The 24344-nt window shown below is 38.0% G+C and overlaps 1 protein-coding gene across 1 annotated transcript; it reads right to left on the bottom strand.

The window, feature by feature from the left end:
* Nucleotides 1–14364: 14364 nt before the first annotated feature.
* Nucleotides 14365–14885, bottom strand: LOC116117384 (histone H3.2). The gene has a single exon (XM_031403429.1). It carries the CDS (start codon nt 14797–14799, stop codon nt 14389–14391), a length of 411 nt encoding a protein of 136 aa, XP_031259289.1. The 5' UTR covers nt 14800–14885; the 3' UTR covers nt 14365–14388.
* Nucleotides 14886–24344: the final 9459 nt, after the last annotated feature.

Genomic DNA, 24344 nt, shown 5'->3' with positions numbered 1-24344 from the left:
ATAACAATGCAATTTTTCTCTTTCTAAATAAACACTTAAATGTGGAATATCACTTTATGAACAAACCTCAAATGTTTGTTCTAGGTCCTCTAGAATGTTTGTTTGTCTCCAACAAAAATGTATACAACTTAAAAGAGAAAACAAACTAAATTACAAAGTTTCAGACAATGAAAGTATTACCTCTCATAGTGACAAAGCGGGACATAGTCCCATTTGAACAACATGATCCTTGAACGTCTTTGGTGGCATGCCTTTTGTTAGAGGATCAGCAATCATCTGCTCGGTATGTATGTGTTCAATGAGCACTTCTTTGGCTTTAACGTGCTCCCTTATTGCTAAGTACTTAATGTCGATGTGTTTACTTCGACTTCCACTCTTATTATTCTTAGCAAAGAATACAGCAGCTGAATTGTCACAATATAACTTTATTGGCCTAGAGATAGACTCAACAACTCCAAGCCCAGAAATGAAACTTCTCAACCATATACCCTGTGTAGTTGCCTCAAAACAGGAAACAAACTCAGCTTCCATGGTAGAAGTGGCAACTAAAGATTGTTTGGCACTTCTCCAAGATATAGCACCTCCGGCGAGCATAAAAACATATCCGGATGTTGATTTTCGAGAATCAACGCATCCAGCGAAGTCTGAGTCTGAATATCCGACGACTTCTAAAATGTCGGAACGTTTATAAGTAAGCATGAAACCTTTAGTTCCTTGAAGATACCTCATGACCTTCTTTGCAGCTCTCCAATGATCCAAACCTGGATTACTTTGATATCTTCCTAACATGCCAACTGCAAAAGCGATGTCAGGTCTAGTACAGACTTGAGCATACATTAGGCTTCCAACAGCTGAAGCATAAGGAATAGTTTTCATTTGTTCCTTTTCAATCTCAAGTGTAGGACATTGGTTCAGATTGAACCTGTCACCCTTAACAATGGGTGTAACACTGGGTGAACAATCTTTCATCCTAAATCTCTCAAGAATTTTATTAATATAGGCTTCCTGAGATAGTCCCAAAACATGTTGAGACCTATCCCTATAAATCTTAATGCCAATGACATAAGACGCCTCACTCATATCCTTCATACTAAAATATTGAGAGAGAAATTGTTTCACCTCATGTAACAAACCCAAATCATTGGTTGCAAGTAGAATATCATCTACATATAACACAAGAAAGATGATTTTACTCCCACTAACCTTGTGGTATATACACTGATCCATGACATTCTCTCCAAAACTAAATGAAGAGATAACAGTGTGAAATCTTAAATACCACTGTCGGGAGGCTTGTTTAAGTCCATAAATAGACTTCTTAAGCTTGCAAAACAAATGCTCACTGTCACTTGAAATGAACCCATCAGGTTGTTTCATATAAACCTCTTCCTCCAAATCTCCATTGAGAAAAGCTATTTTCACATCCATTTGATGTAAATCTAAATTGAAATGGGCAACTAATGCCATTATAATACGAAAGGAATCCTTTTTAGAAACTGGAGAAAACGTTTCCTTATAATCTATTCCTTCCCTTTGCGTGAAGCCCTTGGCAACAAGTCTAGCCTTGTATCTCTCAATGTTGCCTAATGAAGCCTTTTTGGTTTTAAATACCCATTTACAACCAATAGTTTTCTTTCCAGTAGGCAACTCAACAAGGTCCCAAACTTCATTATCTGCCATAGAATTCATCTCGTCTATCATGGCATTATACCATAACTCAGATTTACTACTGTTCATAGCTTGTAAAAACGTGTCTGGATCATCCTCAATACCTATGTCACAGTCAGACTCTTGCATATACACTTTATGATCAGTAGGAATTGTTGATCTCTTTGTTCTAGTAGATCTCCTTAATGTTGTATCAACAGCCTCTTGTTGAGACTGTTGCACAACTGGTTGTTCCTTCTGTAGTGGAGGTTGTTCAAAATGATCTTCTAAAACAATCTCATCAGAATGTGGATTTTGATTGAGTGGTTCCTCATTATTCACCCTGTTTGGATGAACAACCAATCTTTTACTTAATGTAAAAGCATTGTCTAAAACATCAATTTTCTCAGGGACTGAGTCTCTGATTTGATCACTCTCACTAACCACATCATTTTCAAGAAATTTGGCATTTCTTGATTCAACAATTCTACTGGAATGGTTCGGACAATAAAACCTATATCCCTTGGATTTTTCCACATATCCAATAAAATATGCACTGATAGTCCTAGAATCTAACTTCCGTTCTTGTGGATTATAAACTCTAACTTCAACTGGGCAACGCCAGATGCGTAAATGACTTAAACTTGGTTTCCAACCCTTCCATAATTCGAATGGCGTTTTGGGAACCACCTTAGTTAGAACTCGGTTTAATATATACGCTGCAGTTTTGAGAGCTTCAATCCATAAAGAATAAGGAAGTTTGGAGTTACTCAGCATACTCCGTACCATATCGATTAATGTTCTATTTCTCCGTTCTGCTACACCATTCTGAGATGGTGTGCCAGGCAAAGTGTACTGAGCCACAATACCTTGCTCTTGAAGAAATTTAGCAAATGGACCAAGTGTTTGTCCTGTACTAGTGTATCTACCATAATATTCACCACCTCTATTAGATCTCACGATCTTAATTTGTTTTCCACATTGTTTCTCTACTTCTGCTTTATATATTTTGAAAGCATCCAACGCTTCATCCTTGTGATAAAGCAAATAGAGATACATATATCGTGAGCAATCATCAATAAAGGTGATGAAATATTTCTGACCACTAGAGCTCATGTCAGGGCAACAAATATCTATGTGTATGATTTCTAAAAGTTCAGAACTCTTCCTGGCACCCTTCTTGGATTTGTTAGTCTGCTTTCCATTAATGCAGTCTACACAAGTATCAAAGTCAGTAAAGTCAAGAGTTTCAAGAACTCCAGCATTTACCAACCTTTTAATCCTATCAATGGAGATGTGTCCTAATCTCCTATGCCACAAAAAAGAAGAGTTTTCAATCACATAATATTACGTTTCATACCAGTGTCAGCATGTGAAGTATAAGACTATAAGGAACATTATCACTTAAATGAATTTTAAACAAACCATCAACCAAAGACCATTTCCAACAATAGATGAGTTCTTAATTAAATTAAAAGAACTACCATAAAAGTTGAAAGAGTATCCACAAGGTACAAGTTTAGAAACTGAAATTAAATTCCTAGAAAAACTAGGATATAAAAGGTTCGTTCCAAATCCAAAGCATAATTAGTACTTAAAAAGTCTAAATGTTCCAAAAGCTTCAAAACGTGAAGACATCCTGTTCCTGAATAGATGCAGCATTCACTCCCATGGCTTCCTTTGATCCAGAAAACCCTGTATGGTATTAGAAACATGGATTGTAGAACCAGAATCAATCCACAATCATTATGTGAAACACAAATCATATTAGATTCATAAAACACAAGAGATAAGAGGTACCTTTCTTGTCAAGCCAGGCTTCCTCTTAGGACAACCTTCTTCATGTGTCCCATCTTTTTACAGAAAAACACTTGATATTGTCTTATTACCTTTGCTCATAACCTCATGCAACTTGCCTTTTCCCTTCCACTTCTTATTCTTGTTTGAAGTGTACTTGACATTTCCTGTCACCAGATATGCAGTTTCATTCACTTCCTGAAGCAATCTCTCCTCCTCCTGAACAACATGGTCAAAAGCTCATTGATTGACCATTTATCCTTCTGTGTGTTATAAGATATTGAAAGGAGTAAATGAGACGAGAGGAGTTCAGGATATAATGCACTAGGAAATCATCATATCACCATCTGAAGGGATCTCAACGAGCAGCGATGTCCCGCACTTTTCATAATATGCTCACGGACTCCTTAATGCCAATGAACTTCATGGATGTCAATCTACTCATTAGGATGCTTCCTAATGCCTTGTCTGATGTTTCAAACTGTGCATGAATTGCCTCCATCAGATCCTTGACATTTCACACTCCGGTATGGACCCACGATACATATCGTAATGTGAGATTTGATAAACATCATGCTTAAACGGTTTGATCGCTCCCACCATTCATACAAAGCAATCTCAGCTTGAGAACTAGTATCTGTAGGTGTAGGTGGCTCTTCCTTACGAAGAGCATAGTCAAGATCAATGCACCCTAAATGAAGAAGGAAAACCCTCTCCAGGATTTGTAGTTATCACCATTTAAAATAGGAACCTTATCCTCAACCATCATCAAAGTTTGATCAATGTAGGTATACAATAGACATGCTTACTAAATAAATTATGAGGCACAAACCATCAATAACAATTATAAGTTTACCAATGTAAAACAAATATAAAATCATAAATGAACGAAATATCATAAATCTCCCTGTGGGTAAAGATATTACATATTATGATTCATTATCCTTTAATGATGAAACTAGAAATTATTAATATCATAATACCTGGGGCTAATTAAGAAATAAGAATAATTTCTATTTCATCCCTAATTAATCATGAAAATATAACATTCCCTGTGGGTAAAATAATTATATTAATATGATTAACTACAAAACGATGTTATTAACCTTAATATGATCATAAATAATATTACTTAATGCATATATATAATATTTAGATGCTGTGGCTACTCTAAATTAATCAAATATATACGATCATAAAACATCAAATAATTATAACATGAATTTTATATATAACACAAATCAATACAAGAATAACACATTTTTTATGCATAACAAAGTAATAATAACATAAAAAACCATCATACAAGCTGTCACCGATTTCCACGCGCCACCGTGACTAAAACACGATCCCCATGCGCCACCAGAAGACAGCACACATTCCCACGCGCAAGGCACACATCCTCACGCGCCTGATGCAAGCATAGGCTCTCTCACGCGCTACCACGAGTCGAGTCTGAATCTGGGTCCTTTTGACCTGTTTTGACCGGGTCAGGTTGACCCGATTCAGTCCATCGACCCGGCCTAAACTGTTGACCAGTTCGCTGACCGGTCTGGACCGTTGACCAGTTCATTGACTGGTCTGGAACGTTGACCAGGTCGAGTTGACCTAACGTTTTGGGCTTGTTTGAAGGGTCATTTTGACCCGTTTGACTGTTGACTTTGATGGGTCAGTTTGACTCGTTTATCCTATTGGGTCGGTTCTTCTTGACCCATTTCTGTAACTTTTTACCCACGTTTTCTGGAACTTTCTAACAGCCCGTTTCTGGCCATTTTTCTGGCATTTTAAAGGGGAAACTTAAATGTGGACATATAACCTATATCGGTGACATCCCAAATGACAATTTCATCCTAAATCGGTACCGGAAATGGCTTCCGAAGACACCCAAACAATAATTTCCAACCAAAACTTAAACTAGCAAACTTTGCATCCAGAACTCCGTTTTTGACAAATAATATACCGTTGGAAAGATTTTTCAACAAGGATTCCAATGACACCAAAATCGAAAACAGATTCTATTTTAAAAAAGTTTGCTTGATACAGTACGGGTTTTAATGGAAAAAATCCCAAATTTTATGCAAATTTTCAGATTTGCAACAACAACTCATGCTAGGCAGAGATTCAAATAATGCTCTGATACCAAATGTAAAAATCATTCATATTCAATATCATATAAAAGTGATAATACAATCAATTTCAATATAAATCTCCATGGAATATATGCGGAAGTAAATGACAAACCTCCAGCCATAGCAATGTTGTTTGATCTTCTTGCTCCTTTAAAAATTACAGGATCTTCCACTGACTGCAACTTTAGAGTAATGGTTTTGAAACTAAAAAAAAATTGTGTCAATGGGGACCTGTAAAGTCTCTTCTTATAGCAGTTACTGTTGGAAAGAGATGTTGGAAAGATCTCACCAAAACTCGTAGTTACTGTCACAGAAGCAAGCACCAGTTTCGAAACTCACAAATGATCTTTACCGTTCAGATTGTACCTCTGTATCATGAGTCTCTCTTCCAAATTTGAGCTCGATCCAACCACAAACGAAGTGAGATGTAGCTTTGCTGGAAACTGTGCACAGATGAAAAACCTTCACTCCCTTTTTCTTTTCTAGCTCATCTGCGCAACCATGGAGTGTTTGAAGACGTAGTTATTTTTTATGGCAAGCTATTCGTCGTAACTAGCCTTTGGCAGATTGGGAAATTCAACTTGAGATCCGGTAATTCGGTGTTTTCAACACTGACATACGAACCTCATTACTTGACCAGAAAATCAGGTTGGTGGCTTCCAAGGAGCAGCTTTTTGTAGTGAACTTGACTGTAATATGTGCAGTTTGCATGCAAGAAAAAAATAAACAATGGCTAATTCGAGTGAGCCAAACTCCAAAAAAAGAATGACTAAATTCTTCACCTCAGCTTATTGACTTGACAAGCTTTAAATACAAAGTAGACTTAAAACAAACTCCTATTAACCAGCCACGTGCTCCTAGTAGTTACTAAAAGAAAGGGAATGATAGCTACTCTACCTAATCTCCTAAAGAATAGTCATACTTAAATGATAGCTACTCTACCTAATCTCCTAAAGAATAGTCATACTTAAATGATAGCTACTCTAACTAGTCTCCTAAAGAATAGTTCATACTTAAATATACAACTTCCACGTCCAGACACGTACACAACAATGCCTCCCCCTTAAAAAACCTTGCCCACAAGGTTTGGATACGTCCGCTTCATATCTAAGAGACATTCCCATGTAGCTGTAGCAGCCGTGGATCCTGCCCACTGTATGAGAACTTCAGTCACAAGTCTACGCCCAGCTTTCACAATCCGTCTGTTCAAAACTTGCTGTGGAATTGGAAGAACAATGTTATCCTCAGAAACAAACAGAAGTGTAGTTTGAGGGACCACTTGATCACCCAATTTCTTTTTGAGTTGAGAGACATGGAACACAGGGTGTATCCGCGACTCAGTTGGGAGATCCAAACGATAAGCCACAGCTCCTATGCGCTCAAGGATTTTGTATGGCCCAAAGTACCGAGGAGATAGTTTCATTGATCTTCTAAAAGCAACTGAAGTTTGCCGGTAAGGTTGTAGACGAATGTAAACCCAATCACTAGGTTCAAATTCCTTGTCAATACGATTCCTGTCCGCCATCACCTTCATCCTATTCTGGGCATTTGCAAGATTCTCCTTTAGCAGAGAGAGAATAGCAGTTCTCTTACGCAACTGAGTGTCCAGATCCTCTACAGTAGTACTATTATCATAATAAGATAATAATCGTGGAGGTTTGTATCCATAGACAACCTGAAATGGGGTCATACCAATTGACGAATGGAAATTAGTGTTATGCCACCATTCCGCGAGCGTGAGCCAACGGGTCCAGTCTTGAGGCCGAGAGTGTGTGAAACACCTTAAATAGTTTTCAAGACAACGGTTTGTGACTTCAGATTGTCTGTCAGTTTGCGGGTGATAGGCCGAACTGAATTTGAGTTGAGTGCCATGTAAACGGAATAGCTCACGCCAAAAGTTGCTGAGAAAGATCTTGTCCCTATCACTCACAATGGTTTTAGGGAATCCATGTAGTTTGAAAATGTTGTCAAAGAAAATGCGTGCAATAGTAGAAGCTGAGTAAGGGTGGGGTACTGAAAAAAAGTGGGAATATTTTGATAATCTATCAACCACCATAAAGATCACTTCTTTCCCTTGTGATTTTGGCAAGCCTTTTATGAAGTCCATTGATAAGTCAGTCCAGATCTGATGTGGTATGGGAAGGGGCTGCAGCAACCCACCGGGAGCATGATTTTCTGGTTTCACTTGTTGGCACACAATACATTCCTGAACATAACGTCGAATTTGGGTTGTCATTCCTCGCCAATAAAAGTCTTGAGTGATTCGGCGAAATGTTTGGTGGAAGCCAGAGTGGCCTCCATTCGGACCTCCATGTAATTCTCGTAAGATCAACAGACGTGTGAGAGAGTTGTTGTCTAAGTATACCCGTCCTTTATAAAATAACAGGCCATTTCTCACTTGATAATTTGCTTTGGAAACCTTCCCATTGGAGACTTCAAGAAGCCTGCGCTGCATAGTCGAAGAAGAAGCATTTTCAGATTTGATTAACTCCAGCCAGCTTGGTAAGAGACTAGAAACTGCAAAGCACTCTGGTAGCCATGAGAGAGCATCAGCTGCATGGTTAGAAGCACCGCTTTTGTAAATCACTTGGAAATCATATCCCAGCAGTTTGGTAATCCATTTTTGTTGTAAGGAAGTCCCAAGCTTCTTATCCAAAAGGTATTTAAGTGATTGGTGATCTGTCCGTACAATAAACTGGTTGCCCAATAGATACGGTCGCCATTTCTGCACTGCCATCACTAAAGCAAGTAATTCTTTGTCATAAACCGACAAGTTAAGTTGCGTACCCGAAAGAGCATGGCTTAAGAAAGCCAATGGTTGTTTTTCTTGCATAAGAACAGCACCGATGCCTACCCCAGAGGCGTCACATTCAATGATAAATGGTTTCTGGAAATTAGGGAGTCCTAGGACTGGGGGCGTAGCCATTGCATTCTTCAAGTTGTTGAAGGCGACATCAGCTGCTTGACTCCATTTGAATGCATTTTTTTTCAGCAAGATTGTAAGTGGAGCTGCTATTAACCCATAATTTTTTATGAACTTTCTGTAGTACCCTGTAAGTCCCAAAAATCCTCGAAGTGCTTTGACAGATTTTAGTGTTGGCCAATTGAGGATACTCGCAATTTTGGATTGGTCAACTTCAACTCCTTTGGCAGACACAATGTGACCCAAATAATCCACCCGACTGCAGCCAAACGAACATTTTGATTGTTTTGCATAGAGTTGGTTGTCACTCAACAATGTTAGTATTTGCCGAAGGTGCTTGATGTGATCTGCCATGTTTTTGCTGTACACCAAAATATCATCAAAAAATACAAGAATAAACTTGCGTAGGAAAAGACGAAAAATATCATTCATGAGGCTTTGAAATGTAGAAGGAGCATTTGTAAGGCCGAAAGGCATTACAAGGAACTCGTAATGTCCTTCATGTGTGTGAAATGCAGTTTTTTCAATATCTTGGGAAGCAACACGAATTTGGTGATATCCGGAGCGTAAGTCTAATTTGGAGAATACGGTAGCCCCATGAAGCTCATCCAAAAGCTCATCCACCACTGGAATGGGATAGCGATCCTTGATGGTGATGTGATTTAAGGACCTATAATCTATGCAGAGACGCCAAGATCCATCCTTTTTCTTGACCAATATTACAGGAGAGGAATATGAGCTTTGACTATGGCGAACTATGCCATCCTGAAGCATCTCTTGTACTAGCCTTTCAATTTCTGATTTCTGGGTATATGGATATCGGTATGGGCGCACATTTACTGGGCTAGAATCTGGATGAAGCCGAATATGGTGGTCTTGGGAACGTGAAGGTGGCAGGCCTTTTGGAGCTTTGAAAATACCTTGGAATTCACGGATGAGAGGTTGCAAAGGAGAGGGAACAATCTCCTCTAAAGGTTTAAGTCCACTTGTAGTAAGGGAAAAGAGTAAATAACCACAATTAGATGCCTTACCAAGCTTGGAGATAGAGTTGCAAGTGGAGTAGGTAACGGCTTTTGAAGGTTCACCGAGGATTTGGTGATGATTGCCTGATAGTGTAAACTTCATCCACATCTTGTTAAAATCCCACAGTATTGGTCCCAAAGTTTGAAGCCAATGGGCACCAAGAACAGCATCACATCCTCCTAAGGGCAACACGTAAAAATCAACAGTAATTGGTATACCTTGAATAGAGAGAGATGTATTTTTGCTACGTCCAGTGCTAGAAAAAGTGTTGCCATTTGCCACCATCACGTTAAATTTGGCCGCGTTATCCACCTGTAATCCGGTCTTCTTTGCTATCTAAGGGTCCAAGAAATTATGTGTGGAGCCGGTATCAATGAGAACCGACATTGGCTTGTTGTAAAGAAGGCCAGTGACTCGCATAGTTTGAGGAGTGTGAGCTCCTGCCATGGCATGAATAGATATTTCGGGAACTGTTCCTTCCTGCGAGGATGAATCGTCAGAGCAATCCATATCTTCCTCATCCACCAAAGGTTGACTTTCAAGCATGAAAAGGGTTTGAGTCTTGCATTTGTGTTCGGGACGAAACTTTTCGTCACAATAGTAGCACAATCCTTTGTCTCTTCTCTCCTTCATGGCATCATAAGAAATTGTTTTAACTTGCGGGGCAGCAATAAGTTGAGAGGAGGTGTTTGATAGACCTGGTGTTGTGCTAGCACTGGCTTGCATTCGGTGTGGTAGACGACTATTAGAGGAAGGCCGAGCTCGAGCAGCCAAATGAGCTTCCTGTGTGCGTGCCAGCCCAATAGCTTCAATGAGGGAATTTGGGCGAAGTAGTTTCAGCATATATCGGATCTCGTCTTTTAATCCGCTAACAAAGCAATGAAGTAGAAAATCATCACTTAATCCCACCACACGGTTTGATAGAGCCTCAAACCGTTTCTGATATGCTGCCACAGTAGAGTTCTGACGTAATTTTGCTAGTTCTCCTTCAGCATCATCAAAATCTGATGGGCCGAACCGTTTTTCCAAGGCATCNGAGAGAAGCATTTGATGCATGTAAGACTATAAAATATATATTAGTATTTTACAATAATTCTTACTAGATGTATCCAGCAAACATAAACATCAAGAATAACCAAATCATGAAATATAATCACAATAAGATTATTATCATGACCAACAAAGAGATGTTGGGAAGATCTCACCAAAACTCGTAGTTACTGTTCACAGAAGTAAAACACCAGTTTCGGAACTCATAAATCTGATCTTCACCGTTAGATTGTACCTCATTGTATCATGAGTCTCTCTTCCAAATTTGAGCTCGATCCAACCACAAACGAAGTGAGATCGTAGCTTTGCTGGAAACTGTGCACAGATGAAAAATCTTCACTCTTTTTTTCTTTTCTAGCTCGTCTGCTGCAACCATGGATGTGTTGAAGCTGTAGTTGTTTTTTATGGCAGGCTATTCGTCGTAACTAGCCTTTGGCAGATTGGGAAATTCAACTTGAGATCCGGTAATTCGGTGTTTTCAACACTTACATACGAACCTCATTACTTGACCGGAAAAATCAGGTTGGTGGCTTCCAAGGAGCAGCTTTTTGTAGTGAACTTGACTGCCACTGAGTTCAATGTTTACAGGATAGACTTTTCGAGGAGTGAATGGGTTAAGGTGGAGAACTTCGGAGATGAAGCTTTGTTTATTGATAACATGAGCTGCAGATTAAGCAATACAAGTAAATGGGGAGGAACCCATAAGTAGTTGGTATTTTCTAGATCATTTATGCAGCATAGAGTCCATAGACAATGTCAGGGACGATGATTAGTTTGGTTTTTCATTATCAGTTATCATTTAAATTCTGCAAAATGTAATTCCAGATGTTGCTTAGAAACTCTCTACCTATGGATCAGTAAAGATATTATAGGACAGATGAATAAGCTTCAATTCATTTGTAATTAAACTCAGTTTCCAATTCTCTGCAATATTCAACAGTTTTTCTACACAAAAGAAGAGATCAAACCTCATATTTTCTCCAAAAGTTGTAAATTTTTCCGTAATATTAAGAGTAATGCTATGCTTACTACTAACCATCTTACTATCTTTTGTTAAAATTACATATGGTATTCGTACTATGCGTATGGTACCCGTACTATGCTTTATATTTACACAGGATAATAAGATGGTTAGTAAGATCGTGAGTAAGCATAGTATTATTGTAATATTAATCTACACATGAAGTAATTGTAAGATAATTTCCGAAATTATAATCACAATTCAATTATGAACAATAATCAATCAATCAATTTCAGAATCCCAAGATTAGTTACAGGTTATAAAATACTAAAATTAACAATCAAGGATTATAGACAAGCGACTATGTGCCATGATTGCCGATTCTTGAAATCCTAATAGAAGCGATAGAGAGCAACAAGCCTTTCTTTCCAATAATGTTTTTTTTCGATAATGCATTATGTATGACGACTTACAAATGGGTTTAACTTACAAATGTACTAAGTTGTTCTCATGCGTTTGGGAGGGAGACCTAGCCAATTTTAATATTGGTTTATTGAGTCCTCCTATTAAAGGTCAAATAAACCTTGAAACCCATTTCAGGCGCAAACTCATACTAGTCGTCAACCCAAATTATTATAATGAAGTGTATTAATTAGACAATCCTAAAACAATCACATAAAACCCAAGAGGATATCTCATTTGGACTACACGTTTACCCAATTTTTTATTAAAACAAAATTATAATTAATGTTATCTTACAATCAGGCAGATTTTTCTAACAATAATATCGTTCATTTCACAATCAGAAATTTTAACAAGCATACAAAATACTGAAGCAATCTTATTGAAAATTTATCAGCCTCAATTCAACTTAATATTTGGGCTTGGCATAAGTAATAGACATGGGCTTCATGAGTGAATTTGGTTAAATTTATACTTCTATGAGTTTAGGGATATAAGCCGTCTAGAAACTTATAAATGTGTAGATTTAGGTTTAGGGTATATTATTTTCTGCCTCACCGTAGATTCCATTACTGATTGATGAATAACTCGCCATGGATTCAGGTGTGTTTTATTGTTCTGTAAATCAATTATCTGTGTCTATAATATCACATGGTTTGTAAATACTATGCTTGTTGCAGGCAAAGTGTTGAGAAAATCTAAAGGGAATAGAAGAAGAAGAGCGAAAACAAAATCCTATCCCATTTGAAATCATGGACTGATCTTCCGAATGAACTTGAAATAATTAGCTTTACTAATCTGGGTGTAGCAGATTATATAAGGTTTGGCAAAGTTTGCAGAAGTTGGGGATTATTTTATTCAGAAACCAAGCTAGGGTTTATGGTATCACAATCGCCTCTCGTTATTTACCTATCAACTCATGCTCAGAAGTGTTGTTATTCCTACCAGATAACTAATCCAACCAGATATAAAACTAAGCTGCCAAATTTGGGTCTAGACTTCTTTATTAGTATTTCCAGTGGGTACTTGATCATGAAAGAGCGTTCCACTGGACATTTTCGGGTTGTAAATCCTATTACAGAACAGCAACTCCAGTTTTCCACCATGCCCCAACATAATGGTACTCCTCAACGCGTCATCTTCGCTTCAATTGGGTCCAGTTTAGATTATATTCTTGTGATAGTCTACAAAAACTCTAGGCAGTTTTATGTGTTTAGAGATAGCAAGGGGATACAATTATACAAATACAATACTCCATTCATGTTTTGAGGATTTTTGGGATCTAGTTGTCTTTTAAGGCAGGATATTTGTTCTAGCTAGCAAATATAGCTACCTTCAGATTTGGAAATTCAACTGGAGATCTGTTCATTTGGTGCATTTTCTACTCAGCAGTATAGTTGGTGACTCAACCAAGAACATTAGGTTCGTGGCTTGGAATGAGAATCTTTTGGTAGTTAAATATACTCACCCAAGTCATCCACAACTTTATAGTATAGACTTTTCGCTTAAGAAATGTATTAGAGTGTACAACTTGGGTGACGAAGCTCTGTTCATTGACCACAAGAGCATCAGGTTAAGCTATTCAGCAAAATGGGGAGGAAGAAGTAACTAAACCTATTACCTCCCTTTCAATTCAAAGACATATTACGTATACGGTATACTCCTTAAATGGCAGACTGCTCGAAGCTAACCAAATTGTGAGATGCCATGTCCCCGCACAAATGAACATTTGGTACTTTCCAGACCCAACTATACAGCATAGACAAAGTCAGGGATGATGTTTAGTTTGGTTTGTTTTCTGAATGGCAAAATTAACTCTACAATTATGCCACGGATTGTTGATTACTAGATATCATTACACTTGCAACATGTAATTCTAGATCTCTCAATGGAAACAATTCAATAAAGAGATTCTAAGACTGTAAATCTCATTTGAAACTAAACTAAGTTTCTTATTCTCTATGATATTCACATCAAACCAGTTACTTACTTCACGCTAAATCCAATGTTCCATCAGGTTCTTCATTAATACATGTTATCACAATTAGAAGCAAAATTTTCAAAATGCAAATCTCACAAACCAAGAACACAAGAATTAAGCCTGTAGCAGATAATCTGAACAAGCCAAGTATAGTTTTGTCTTTTTGATCTCCAAACATCATAAAATGTATCAAAATGCTAACCACATCTGATTCAAAAGCTTAAACATACAATATTTTGCAGTAATGAGGATTTCTCAGCATCAATGAGACTTGATTGATTTGACTTCATGTTTAGAACAAGGATAGAACAGAGATTTTCATCAGATTTCAAATCGATTTACATGTTTTTCCAGATCTTAAAACCTAAACCCTGAAAAACAACATAGATCCAGATATTCAACTTATAATACTTCTCTAGGCTCTCTCACCTCTAATCCTCCTAGCAAGTTGAATATCTTTAGGCATGATAGTGACTCTCTTGGCGTGAATTGCGCAGAGATTTGTGTCCTCAAATAGACCGACTAGATAAGCTTCGGCAGCTTCTTGAAGAGCCGCGACGGCGCTGCTCTGGAACCTCAAATCGGTCTTAAAATCCTGTGCGATTTCTCTCACCAGCCTTTGAAATGGAAGCTTCCTGATCAAGAGCTCAGTGCTCTTCTGGTACTTCCTGATCTCTCTTAAGGCCACAGTTCCTGGCCTGAAACGATGAGGTTTCTTCACTCCTCCGGTCGCCGGAGCTGACTTCCTAGCAGCCTTGGTGGCCAACTGCTTTCGCGGCGCCTTGCCTCCGGTGGACTTCCTTGCTGTTTGCTTTGTACGAGCCATTTCTTATATCAAGGATTGAAAGAGTGCGTTAGTGTTTGTCTCTCAAGAAAAATAGAGAAGGCTTGAAGTAATTGTATGAGAGGGGAAAGGAATTGGGGTTATTTATAGGGAAAGATGTGGAGCTTTGTGTTTGTTTTGATAGCTCAAGAGCGAGTTTGGACCGTGGATGTTTTTGTAAGCTACGGTTGAGAATCATTAAGAAAACAACGACGCGGATCGTGATCCGCGGGGTATGTAAAGTGACGAGAGGATTGGTTTATTTAGGCGGGAGCTTCTAGTTAGTGAAAATTTCAAAATGTTTTAGAGAAAGTGAATCGCGACCTTTGAATTGTCAGTATTCGACGGCTAAAATTCTCTATTGGAGTTTGTGACACGGATTGTGATCCGCATCAATATGAATGAGCCAATAGCGTGTTTTCTTTTTTTAAAGATGATAAATCTCTTACTTTTATTTATTATAAAAAATTGAAATGTAATGGATAAATATTAAATTCAAACTAAAATAATTAAATAATGGAAAAATAAAATTGGGTTTATATCTAAAATTTTTAGGCAATAATTTTTTTAATAATATTCTTCATCAAATGTATCAAAGCATTTCAAAAAAATTCACTTCATTATTTAAGCAGAATTTGTTAAAAAAAACTAATTTAAATTTATTTCCTCTATAAAAATTTATAACCCGCAAAATAGATTATTAATTTTTTTTTTTTTTTTTTGTAATACTCTTTGTAGATGATATTATATGGAAAATCATATATTTGCAAAAATGAAGAAATTTTTTAAAACTTTTCTTGAATAGATAATGAAAGATTGTGTCTCAAAATATGAAAAAAAAAATTAAATTAAACTAAATTAAGAAAATGCAAAACGTAAATTATAAGAGCCAATAGAACTTTATAGTTGTAATGGATCAGGTTTATTAATTATTGGTATTCATTTCATTGGGCAAGGCCCAAAATAAGAGGCGTTTGGTTCAGAAAATGTTGGATTACTGGAAAGATAGATTACCTTGGAAGATTACTGGGAATCTTTAGGGTCTGCTTGGGAGTTTTATGGTAGCGGTTATGAGTGTAAACCATCGTAGCGGTTTTGAGGGTAAATCACCGTAGCGGTTTTGAAGGGTTTTTAGTAGCGGTTTTTAAAACACCCAACCTGTGCTTGGGAGTTTATTTTCTAACAGTTCTGACAGTTTTTTTAAATAATAAATTTACATAAATACCCATAAAGTTAAAACACTCTCTCTTTTGCTTAATTAACTTTGATAAATATAGATAATGCCTACATTATTTGTTTTTATTTTCTTTTTCTCCAATCAAACAAGAGGCTCTCTCTAATAGTTATGATTGCTTCAACAAATTCCGTTATTGGAGGTCATTAGTTTCAGTTTGCAGTTGTATTTGGTTTGATGGAATATATTTTTGTTTCTTTCTATTAATATTTGGTTTGAAGCTCTTAAGAATAGAAGTTTGCTGTGTTGATTTCCATTACCATCATAAGAATGGAGTTAACTCTCAAATTCACCACGCATTTTACTTACAATTGCTCTAGTAATATTTATGTAATTGGCACAGTTGTCATAAGAATGGCGTCATGAAGCTCTTAAAATTTTAGGTGCATTTTTCCTTCAAGTGCAAACAACAGCAGCGAGAGATTGTGCAGCGAAGAGAGTGGAAAGGGGTTTTTCTGGGATAAAAGTTTTAAACTAGCCAAAACACCCTGATTTGGGGTGTTTTATAAACCCCTCAAAAATACACTACACTGGTTTTGGAGGGTTTTTAAACCAGTCAAAACCAGTCTATTAAAAATCTGGCAAGTGGGGGTTTTTAAACACCTCAAAACCAGTCCAATTAAAAACCTCTTAAAACCAGTGAAAAAAAAACTCACAAGCATACCCTTAGGAAAATGTGTTTGTTTAGTTGGTGGGTATGCTATATTAATATGTTTGGTTATAAGGAATCAATTGGTGGGTATGTTATTTAAATCACTAAATTGTCCCTTTTTCAAATATTAATATAATATTATTTTTATTATTAATTTTTGAATAATTTCTTTTAACCCCTAATATGTCAGATTTAGTTAAAACACCCCCGCTTATATAAAACTTTAATTTATTATGAAATCACCCCCACCTCCTGCCGCCGCTGCAAACCACCGCCGGAAGTCCCCGAAAGTCCCCTTCAGTAGCTCGTTGTGACCAAAAGGCTCTGATATGGCCGTTTCTAGCTATATTGATGGCCGAAAATAGCCATATCAGGCCAGATCAATGGATCTGACCGTTAGTGGCCATATCTGAGCGAGATCTGGCCGTTAACGACCAGATCTATTCCGGCCAGAATAGATATGGCCGTTAACAGCCACGAACTTGCCCAGAACTAGCCGTTAATGGCCAGGGATCTGGTTATTAACGGCCAGTACCATCAATCTGGGTTCTGGCCATTTCCGGCCAGATCTCGCCTAATATGGTTGTTTTCAATGGCCATATCGAACCTCCCAAAGCCTCCCACCGAATCTCGTTCTTTTTTAGGGACTCTGACGACTTTTCGGCGGCGGTCCATGGTGGTTGGCCTGCTGTCGGCGGTGGTGGTTGGGTGGCAGTGGTGGTCTGTAAATTGTTTTAAATATAAGGAAATTATAGTCCAAAATTTCAATTAAACAAGGGTAAAATTGAAATAGGATATAAATGTAAATTTATTTTAAAATGAGGGTATTATTGTCCAAAATTTTTATTAATAAGGGATAAAATTGTAACAAAAAAAGATAACCCTGGTAATCTTAGAATACCTAAGAAAATTGAGGTAATCAGGGCTCCGTTTGGTTGGTTTTTAGGAATACTATTATTAGTATTCCCAAAAAAGTTAAACAGTAAAATACCCAAAAACTCACAATATTATCCAATATTATTCAACTTTTTTTAAACCCCATAAATTTGTTAATTTAATTAAATACCCCTAAATATTTTTTTTGAAATTGCAAAAACACCCCTAAACCCACATTATACTAGATTTCGGCCACCACTGCCAGAAGTTGGTCGGAATCTGATATAATGGCGCACTACCGGCTGAATTTGGCCAGTAGTGCGCCGATCTAGCATGGATCTGGCCGGAAAAGGCCAGATCTAAGGCCAAAGATCTGGCCGTTGACAACCAGATTTTTGGCTGTAACTAGACGTCAACGACAGCCAACATATGGTCGTCGTTGACCATCAATGACGACCGTATCTTTGGCCATCGTTGACGAGCAAATGTGGCTAGATCTGACCGTCAATGGCTAGATCTAGTCGTAGATCTGGCCTTTGCCGGCCAGATCCACTGTGGATCTGGCCGACAAAGGCCATATCGGTGCATGACCGGCAAGATCTAGCCAGTCATGTGTCGATACGGTGACTCGGACCACCTTCCGGCGATGGTAGCCAGCTGTGATTATTCAATGGGTGGGTTAGGGTATTTTTGTTAACTTTCAAAGTTTTATTATAGGGGTGTTTAGTAAATAAATAAACATAGGGAGTATTTTTATTAATTTTCAAATCCTACATCGTAATACCTACCCAATTCAACTTTTTTTAACTTTTTTCAAAAAACTTTTCTAAAAAATGCAAAAAAGTGAACCAAACGAAGCCCAGATTATCTCCAATATTACCAATAGTAACTACTATTGGTATTTAAAGATTACCGAAATCTTATATTACTTGACAACCAAATGTGATAATCAAGTAATATAAGATCACATAACCCCCATTATCTCACATTATCGCCAACCAAAAGCCCTTTTAAGATATTAGCCATGAGCATTGTTCTTGCTCAAATTGAATTGCTTTAGGTCCCTTGGGATTTTACAGGCAATGTGTTAGGGCCAAAAATCGTCCTTGGCCCAAATAGGGAAACAGGACCAGTAGTTAGGAAGAAAGCAGGCCTAATCCCAATGAGGCCCAAGCCAGATTAGGCTTATTTGATATGAGACACAGCCGGCCCAAACCATCTAGGCGCGGGCTTCCCAGTTCCAGCTCACTTTCTGGGCCTATACGCAAGTTCAGAGCCTGCGACCCCCACAAATCACTTTCCTGTTCCTGATCAATCTCTTATTCGAAATTACTTTCCTGTTCGGGATCACCTTCCTACCCGGACATTGGTAAGACAACTCACTACCGCCCTAACTCCTCTAGGGTTTGTATCAGAATCAAACTAGGACTCCTACTCCCACTAGGATTGGGAGACCAGACAGTCACTATATAAACAGAGGCCAGTCCTCTCACAAGGGAGATTACATTACACCTTCACAACCGAAGCTCCTATTTGAGAGCTTCATATCACCGCCATAGTCACAGTCCCCGACTAGACTTCCGGTAACCTTTCTACTCCTTAGCCCTCACTATACTAGCGTCTTTCAGCCTTGTTGACTTGAGCGTCGGAGTGCCTATGATAAACACCACCTCGGTGTTTTTCGTTTGCTTCACACACTTGTTTTTCTACGTGTGCAGGTACAGCGAATCGCTAGTGTCCTCAACCTCACGGGATCAGACCCCACTTCCGTACAAGTAGATTTTTACGTCTATAGTTTGGCGCCCACCGTGGGGCCTCTAGCAATCATTCGGCTCAACAAACCTTGCTACGTAGAGGAACTTTCCATGGCTAACAACTCCAACAACGCCTAACCCTGGCCTCGAGGCCAAACTGGAGGCTCTGACCGCCCTCATGCAGTAGAACTAGGACAAGGTAGCCATACTGGAAGCTGAGAACAATGCAATTCGAACCGAAAACGCATCCATCAGGGCAGAAAACCAGTCTCTTAAAGAGAAGGTGAGTCAATTCTATGATCTAGCATTTCTGTCTGGCCAGGTACCTCCCAATCGGTTCCGTACCCCTGTCCATCCATGTAACATCTCCTCACACCAGAGCACCGACCCTCGGTCTTCGGTAAAAGGCTACATCCTTTAAGCTCATCGGCGGTCGACGATACTGTCCTAACTCATGGAGGAAAAGATATGCTAATAGAACCCCATTCAACCGACCCATCTCAATCTCGAGATTAAGGCGCCCTAATAACAGAGAGCCCGCACCCACACCCGCAAGACCAGTCCCTTCTTACCATCCAGCCTCACCTCTAGTTAACCATCTTCACACAAACGCCATTCGACTCGGCTCACCCTCACGAGTTGAACAGCCAAACCAAACAAACCACAGCACTCGAGCCCATCCATCTTGACGATCCAAGTGACTATCAGACGACTCCCCTTACCATTCGTGTAGGGCGAAACACCAAAACAGTCACTATGGGAGTCATCTAACCGGAAGGAATGACCGAAGATCCATGCTACCAGGGAGTGCAAGAAGGAATGACCCATCAGATTACCCTGCGAGGGATGACCCAACGGAATGTGTCGAAGATGAATGCAAGGGCAGACCATGTCAGACCCGATGACCTAGTAGTATCCCCCTCTCCTATGGATCAGGTAGGGGTGTTCAAAAAAATGCAAAAACCGAACCGAACCGAAAAACCGGTTAACCGAAAAAACGGTTTGGTTACGGTTCGAAAAATTAAAAAAACCGAATTTCCGGTTCGGTTACCGGTTTGGGAAAAACTAAAAACGGTTAACCGGTTTATGAACCGGTTTTCAAATTTTATATATATATATATTATATTATATTAAATAAATAAATAAAAATCTATCCCTAATTCACATTCACTTTCACTCAAATCTAAAATCGCAACCCACCAATTTTTTTTCGCAGCTCTCTGCCTCTCCCTTCTCAGTTCACAAATTACCGATTATCTTCATTTTTCTTCCAGATCCAACAAAGTTGCGGCGTCGTTCTCCTTCTTCCAGCTCCAGCAAGCACCCGAGGCCCTTCTCAGTTCACAAATACCATATTTTCTTCATTTTTCTTCCAAATCCAACAAAGCTGCGTCATCCTTCTCCTTCTTCCAGCTCCAACAAAGCTGCATCATCCTTCTCCTTCTTCCAGCTCCTTCTTCCAGCAAGACGCCATTGTTAGTGCTCTCCGATCAGCTCAGTTCAACTATTATCCTCCCGCCGCTGTTATTCTTCCGGCAAGGAGGTAAAGTATCAGTTTTACACTTCTGTGTAGCTGCGTATATGCATCCATTAATATCAGTTTTTTCAGTAAGGAGGAAGAGTTTTAATTGATTTATTTTTACTTGCACGGATTTCAATTAGGGAATCAATCAGTTCTTTCATTAATTTCAACATTCATGTGACTACTTTCATGATTCTGTTATTATATCTTTTCTCTTTTACTTTAGTTTTTATATAGAGGAAATATTTATCTGTTAGATTATAAACTGAAAATAAATAACGCATATATATATGTGTGTGTGTGGATTCTATAAGGGAAAAAATGAGTGGTTGAAATTAGAAAAGATAACATTCACATCTTTCCCATGCTTGTTATATCTTCGATTTTGTATGATTGAGTGACTGTAATTAATGCTATATACTGTAAATTGTTTTTAGCTTCAAGGTACATGTTAAATAGTTCTACGAATGACTAGACTATTATGCCAATAATAATTTTAAAAAAAAATAGAGGAAATCGGAATAAAGTTTATTGGTTTCTTTGTAGAAATGCGAACCTAAGAGTAAAAGGATTTTTTTTTTTTTCCACCCAAATAATGGCTTAATGAAAACTTTCCCACCCATAGAATTTAAAAATGCAATTTTTCTATTCAAATTTATATTTCGTTTCTAATTCCGACATCGTTACAACCTCACACTATCACCATTATCTTCCCCGATCACAGCTCACTAAAAAAGCAATTAGACTATTATAGACTTGGTTTGAGAGTCAAGTATGTAACCATTCAATGAAATTATTCTTTAGGCAAAATGCATCTTAATGTTGCTGCTTATGAAATTTGGTTCTTTTTTTTAGTTGTATGGACTGCTAGGAAGGTCCTTTTACTTACATTAAGATCTTCGTGTTAATGTTGCAGATGTCCAAATCTAACCCCATGGCTGCTGACCATTCTAATACTGATGAGAGTCCGGAGACACCAACTAGTAGGAATCCTACTCCAAACTCATTGGTAGCCCCACAGCCTTCTACGGATCCTGATCCACGACCACGACCACGACCACCACGAGTCCCCAAACGTGTAAGTTCTAATACTCGAAAAAATACTTCTGACATGTGGGATCATTTTACTGTAAATCCTTGTGAGAATATGGATGATAGGACGGCAACATGTGATTATTGTGGGAATGTGCTTGCATGTCCAAGTAAAAGTGGTATTAGTTGTCTACGGAATCACTTAAGTCGATGTAAAAAGTACCCTTTGAATGTGATAGATAAGAAACAAAAGATCTTAGTTTTTCAACAGACACAATCAAATGACCAATCAAGTGGTACTGCTGCCACCTCCACACAATCTTCACTTACAACTTGGAAATTCAATCCAGATAGGCTTAGACGGTCTCTAGCTAGAATGATAATTGTTGATGAGTTGCCCTTTAGGCATGTAGAACGTGAGGGGTTCCGTGATATGATGAAGGATGCACAACCTTTATTTCAAGTTCCCTCTCGTATTACTGTGGCTAGAGATTGTTTTAATATTTATGTTGAGGAGAGAAATAAGTTGAAGGCCTTTTTTAGTAAGTTTAGTAAGAGAGTAAGTCTTACCACGGATACATGGACATCTTGCCAAAACCTTAACTATATGTGTTTGACGGCTCACTTCATTGATGATGATTGGAAATTACACAAAAAGATCTTAAATTTTTGTCCAATTGCTAGTCACAAAGGTTTATTGATTGGTAAGGCAATTGAGAGGTGTTTGCTTGATTGGGGTATTTCTAAGGTTTTCACCATTACCGTTGACAATGCAAGTTCTAATGATGTTGGAATAAAATATCTCCAGAACCGGTTAGAAAGTTGGAAGGGTAGTGTTTTGAGTGGTGATTTTCTGCACATGAGGTGTTGTGCACATATATTGAGTCTCACTGTAAAAGAGGGGTTAAAAGACATGGAGGACTCCATTTTTAGAATTCGCTCTGTAGTGAGATATGTGAGGTCTTCTCCGGCGAGATTACAAAGGTTTAAGGAGTGTGTAGAGCAAGAAAAGATTGAACAAAAAAATCTTTTGGTTCTTGATGTAGAAACAAGGTGGAACTCTACGTACTTAATGTTGGATGTGGCTTTAAAATTTCAGAAAGCATTTGAGTTGTTGGCAATCCAAGACGTTAAGTATAAAGATGAACTTACTAGAGGGGAAAAGTCAAGGGGTTTGCCTATGCCTAGTGATTGGGAGTATGCCCGTTACTTGTTACCTTTTTTGAAAGTTTTTTATGATGCTACTCTACGCGTGTCAGGCTCACTTTTTGTTACCGGTAATGCATACATGCGCGAGATCTTTGCCATTGGAATGCAGATTTCAACATGGTCTAGAAGTAATGATGTTGGCTTAAGTACTATGGCTAGGAGAATGAAGGGAAAACATGATAAATATTGGTCAAATATTGATAATATCAACTTAATGTTATTCATTGCAGTGGTGTTGGATCCTAGATTCAAGTTAGGATATGTGAATTGGGTTATTAGTAAATCTTATGATGATGCTAATGCTGAACTTTTGAAGATAAAAGTGCATACAACTTTGTATTCTTTATTTGACCAATACAAGCTCATTTATAGTTCTCCAAGTGGGCAATCTAGTCAACAATCTCAACAAGCAAGTCAAGTTAATGTGGAAGATGTAAATGTTGATCCCAAAGAATTGATGTATTGTATGTACGATGAGGCAATGGCTGGACAGGAGGTTACAGTAACCAAATCTGAGATGGATAAATATTTAGAGGATGAATGTGAGCAGCGTCATAAGGACGACATGTTTGATATCTTGAGTTGGTGGAAAGTCAATTCAAATAGATATCCAGTTCTCTCTTCGATAGCACGAGAGGTGTTAGCTATGCCGGTTTCTACTGTTGCATCTGAGTCAGCATTTAGCACTGGGGGTCGTGTATTAGATCCATTTCGTAGCTCCCTCACTCCTAAGACGGTGGAGGCTCTTATTTGCACACAAGATTGGATTCGGGCTACACGTGAACCATTCATGATTGAGGAGAGCTTGGAAGAGATAGCAGAGCTTGAGTCAGGTAAAGTTTTTGCTTTAGTTTCAATTATTAGTTATTATGTTGTCTTTATTGGATTTATTGACTGAATTTTAAATTTAACCATTATTTATATGACCTATTTTTTATAGAATTTGTGTCTTCGGCAATGGGAAATACTACTCGTATTCATCTTGATGATTGAAGGTTTTGCAGCATTTAATTGAGGTTTGATTTCTTTAATAGTTTTTTATCGTAGGCAATGAAAAAAAATATGATTTAATTTTTATAAACTTCTAACATTTAATTTTTATTTGGGCAGATATTGGGAGATCTACTTGTATTGACTTAATGTTGGTTTCCGCTTTCTACTTGTGGAGTTGTATTTGCCCAATTTCTTTTGTTGTTTTCTATTGGGACTTATTTATTTATTTTGTTGTTTTATTATGGACTTTTATTTTTATTTCCTTTCGAACTTTTA

Source organism: Pistacia vera, unplaced genomic scaffold (assembly GCF_008641045.1).
Source record: "Pistacia vera cultivar Batoury unplaced genomic scaffold, PisVer_v2 Contig805, whole genome shotgun sequence".
NCBI lineage: Eukaryota > Viridiplantae > Streptophyta > Magnoliopsida > Sapindales > Anacardiaceae > Pistacia > Pistacia vera.
This window is presented reverse-complemented; position numbering and strand designations above follow the sequence as displayed.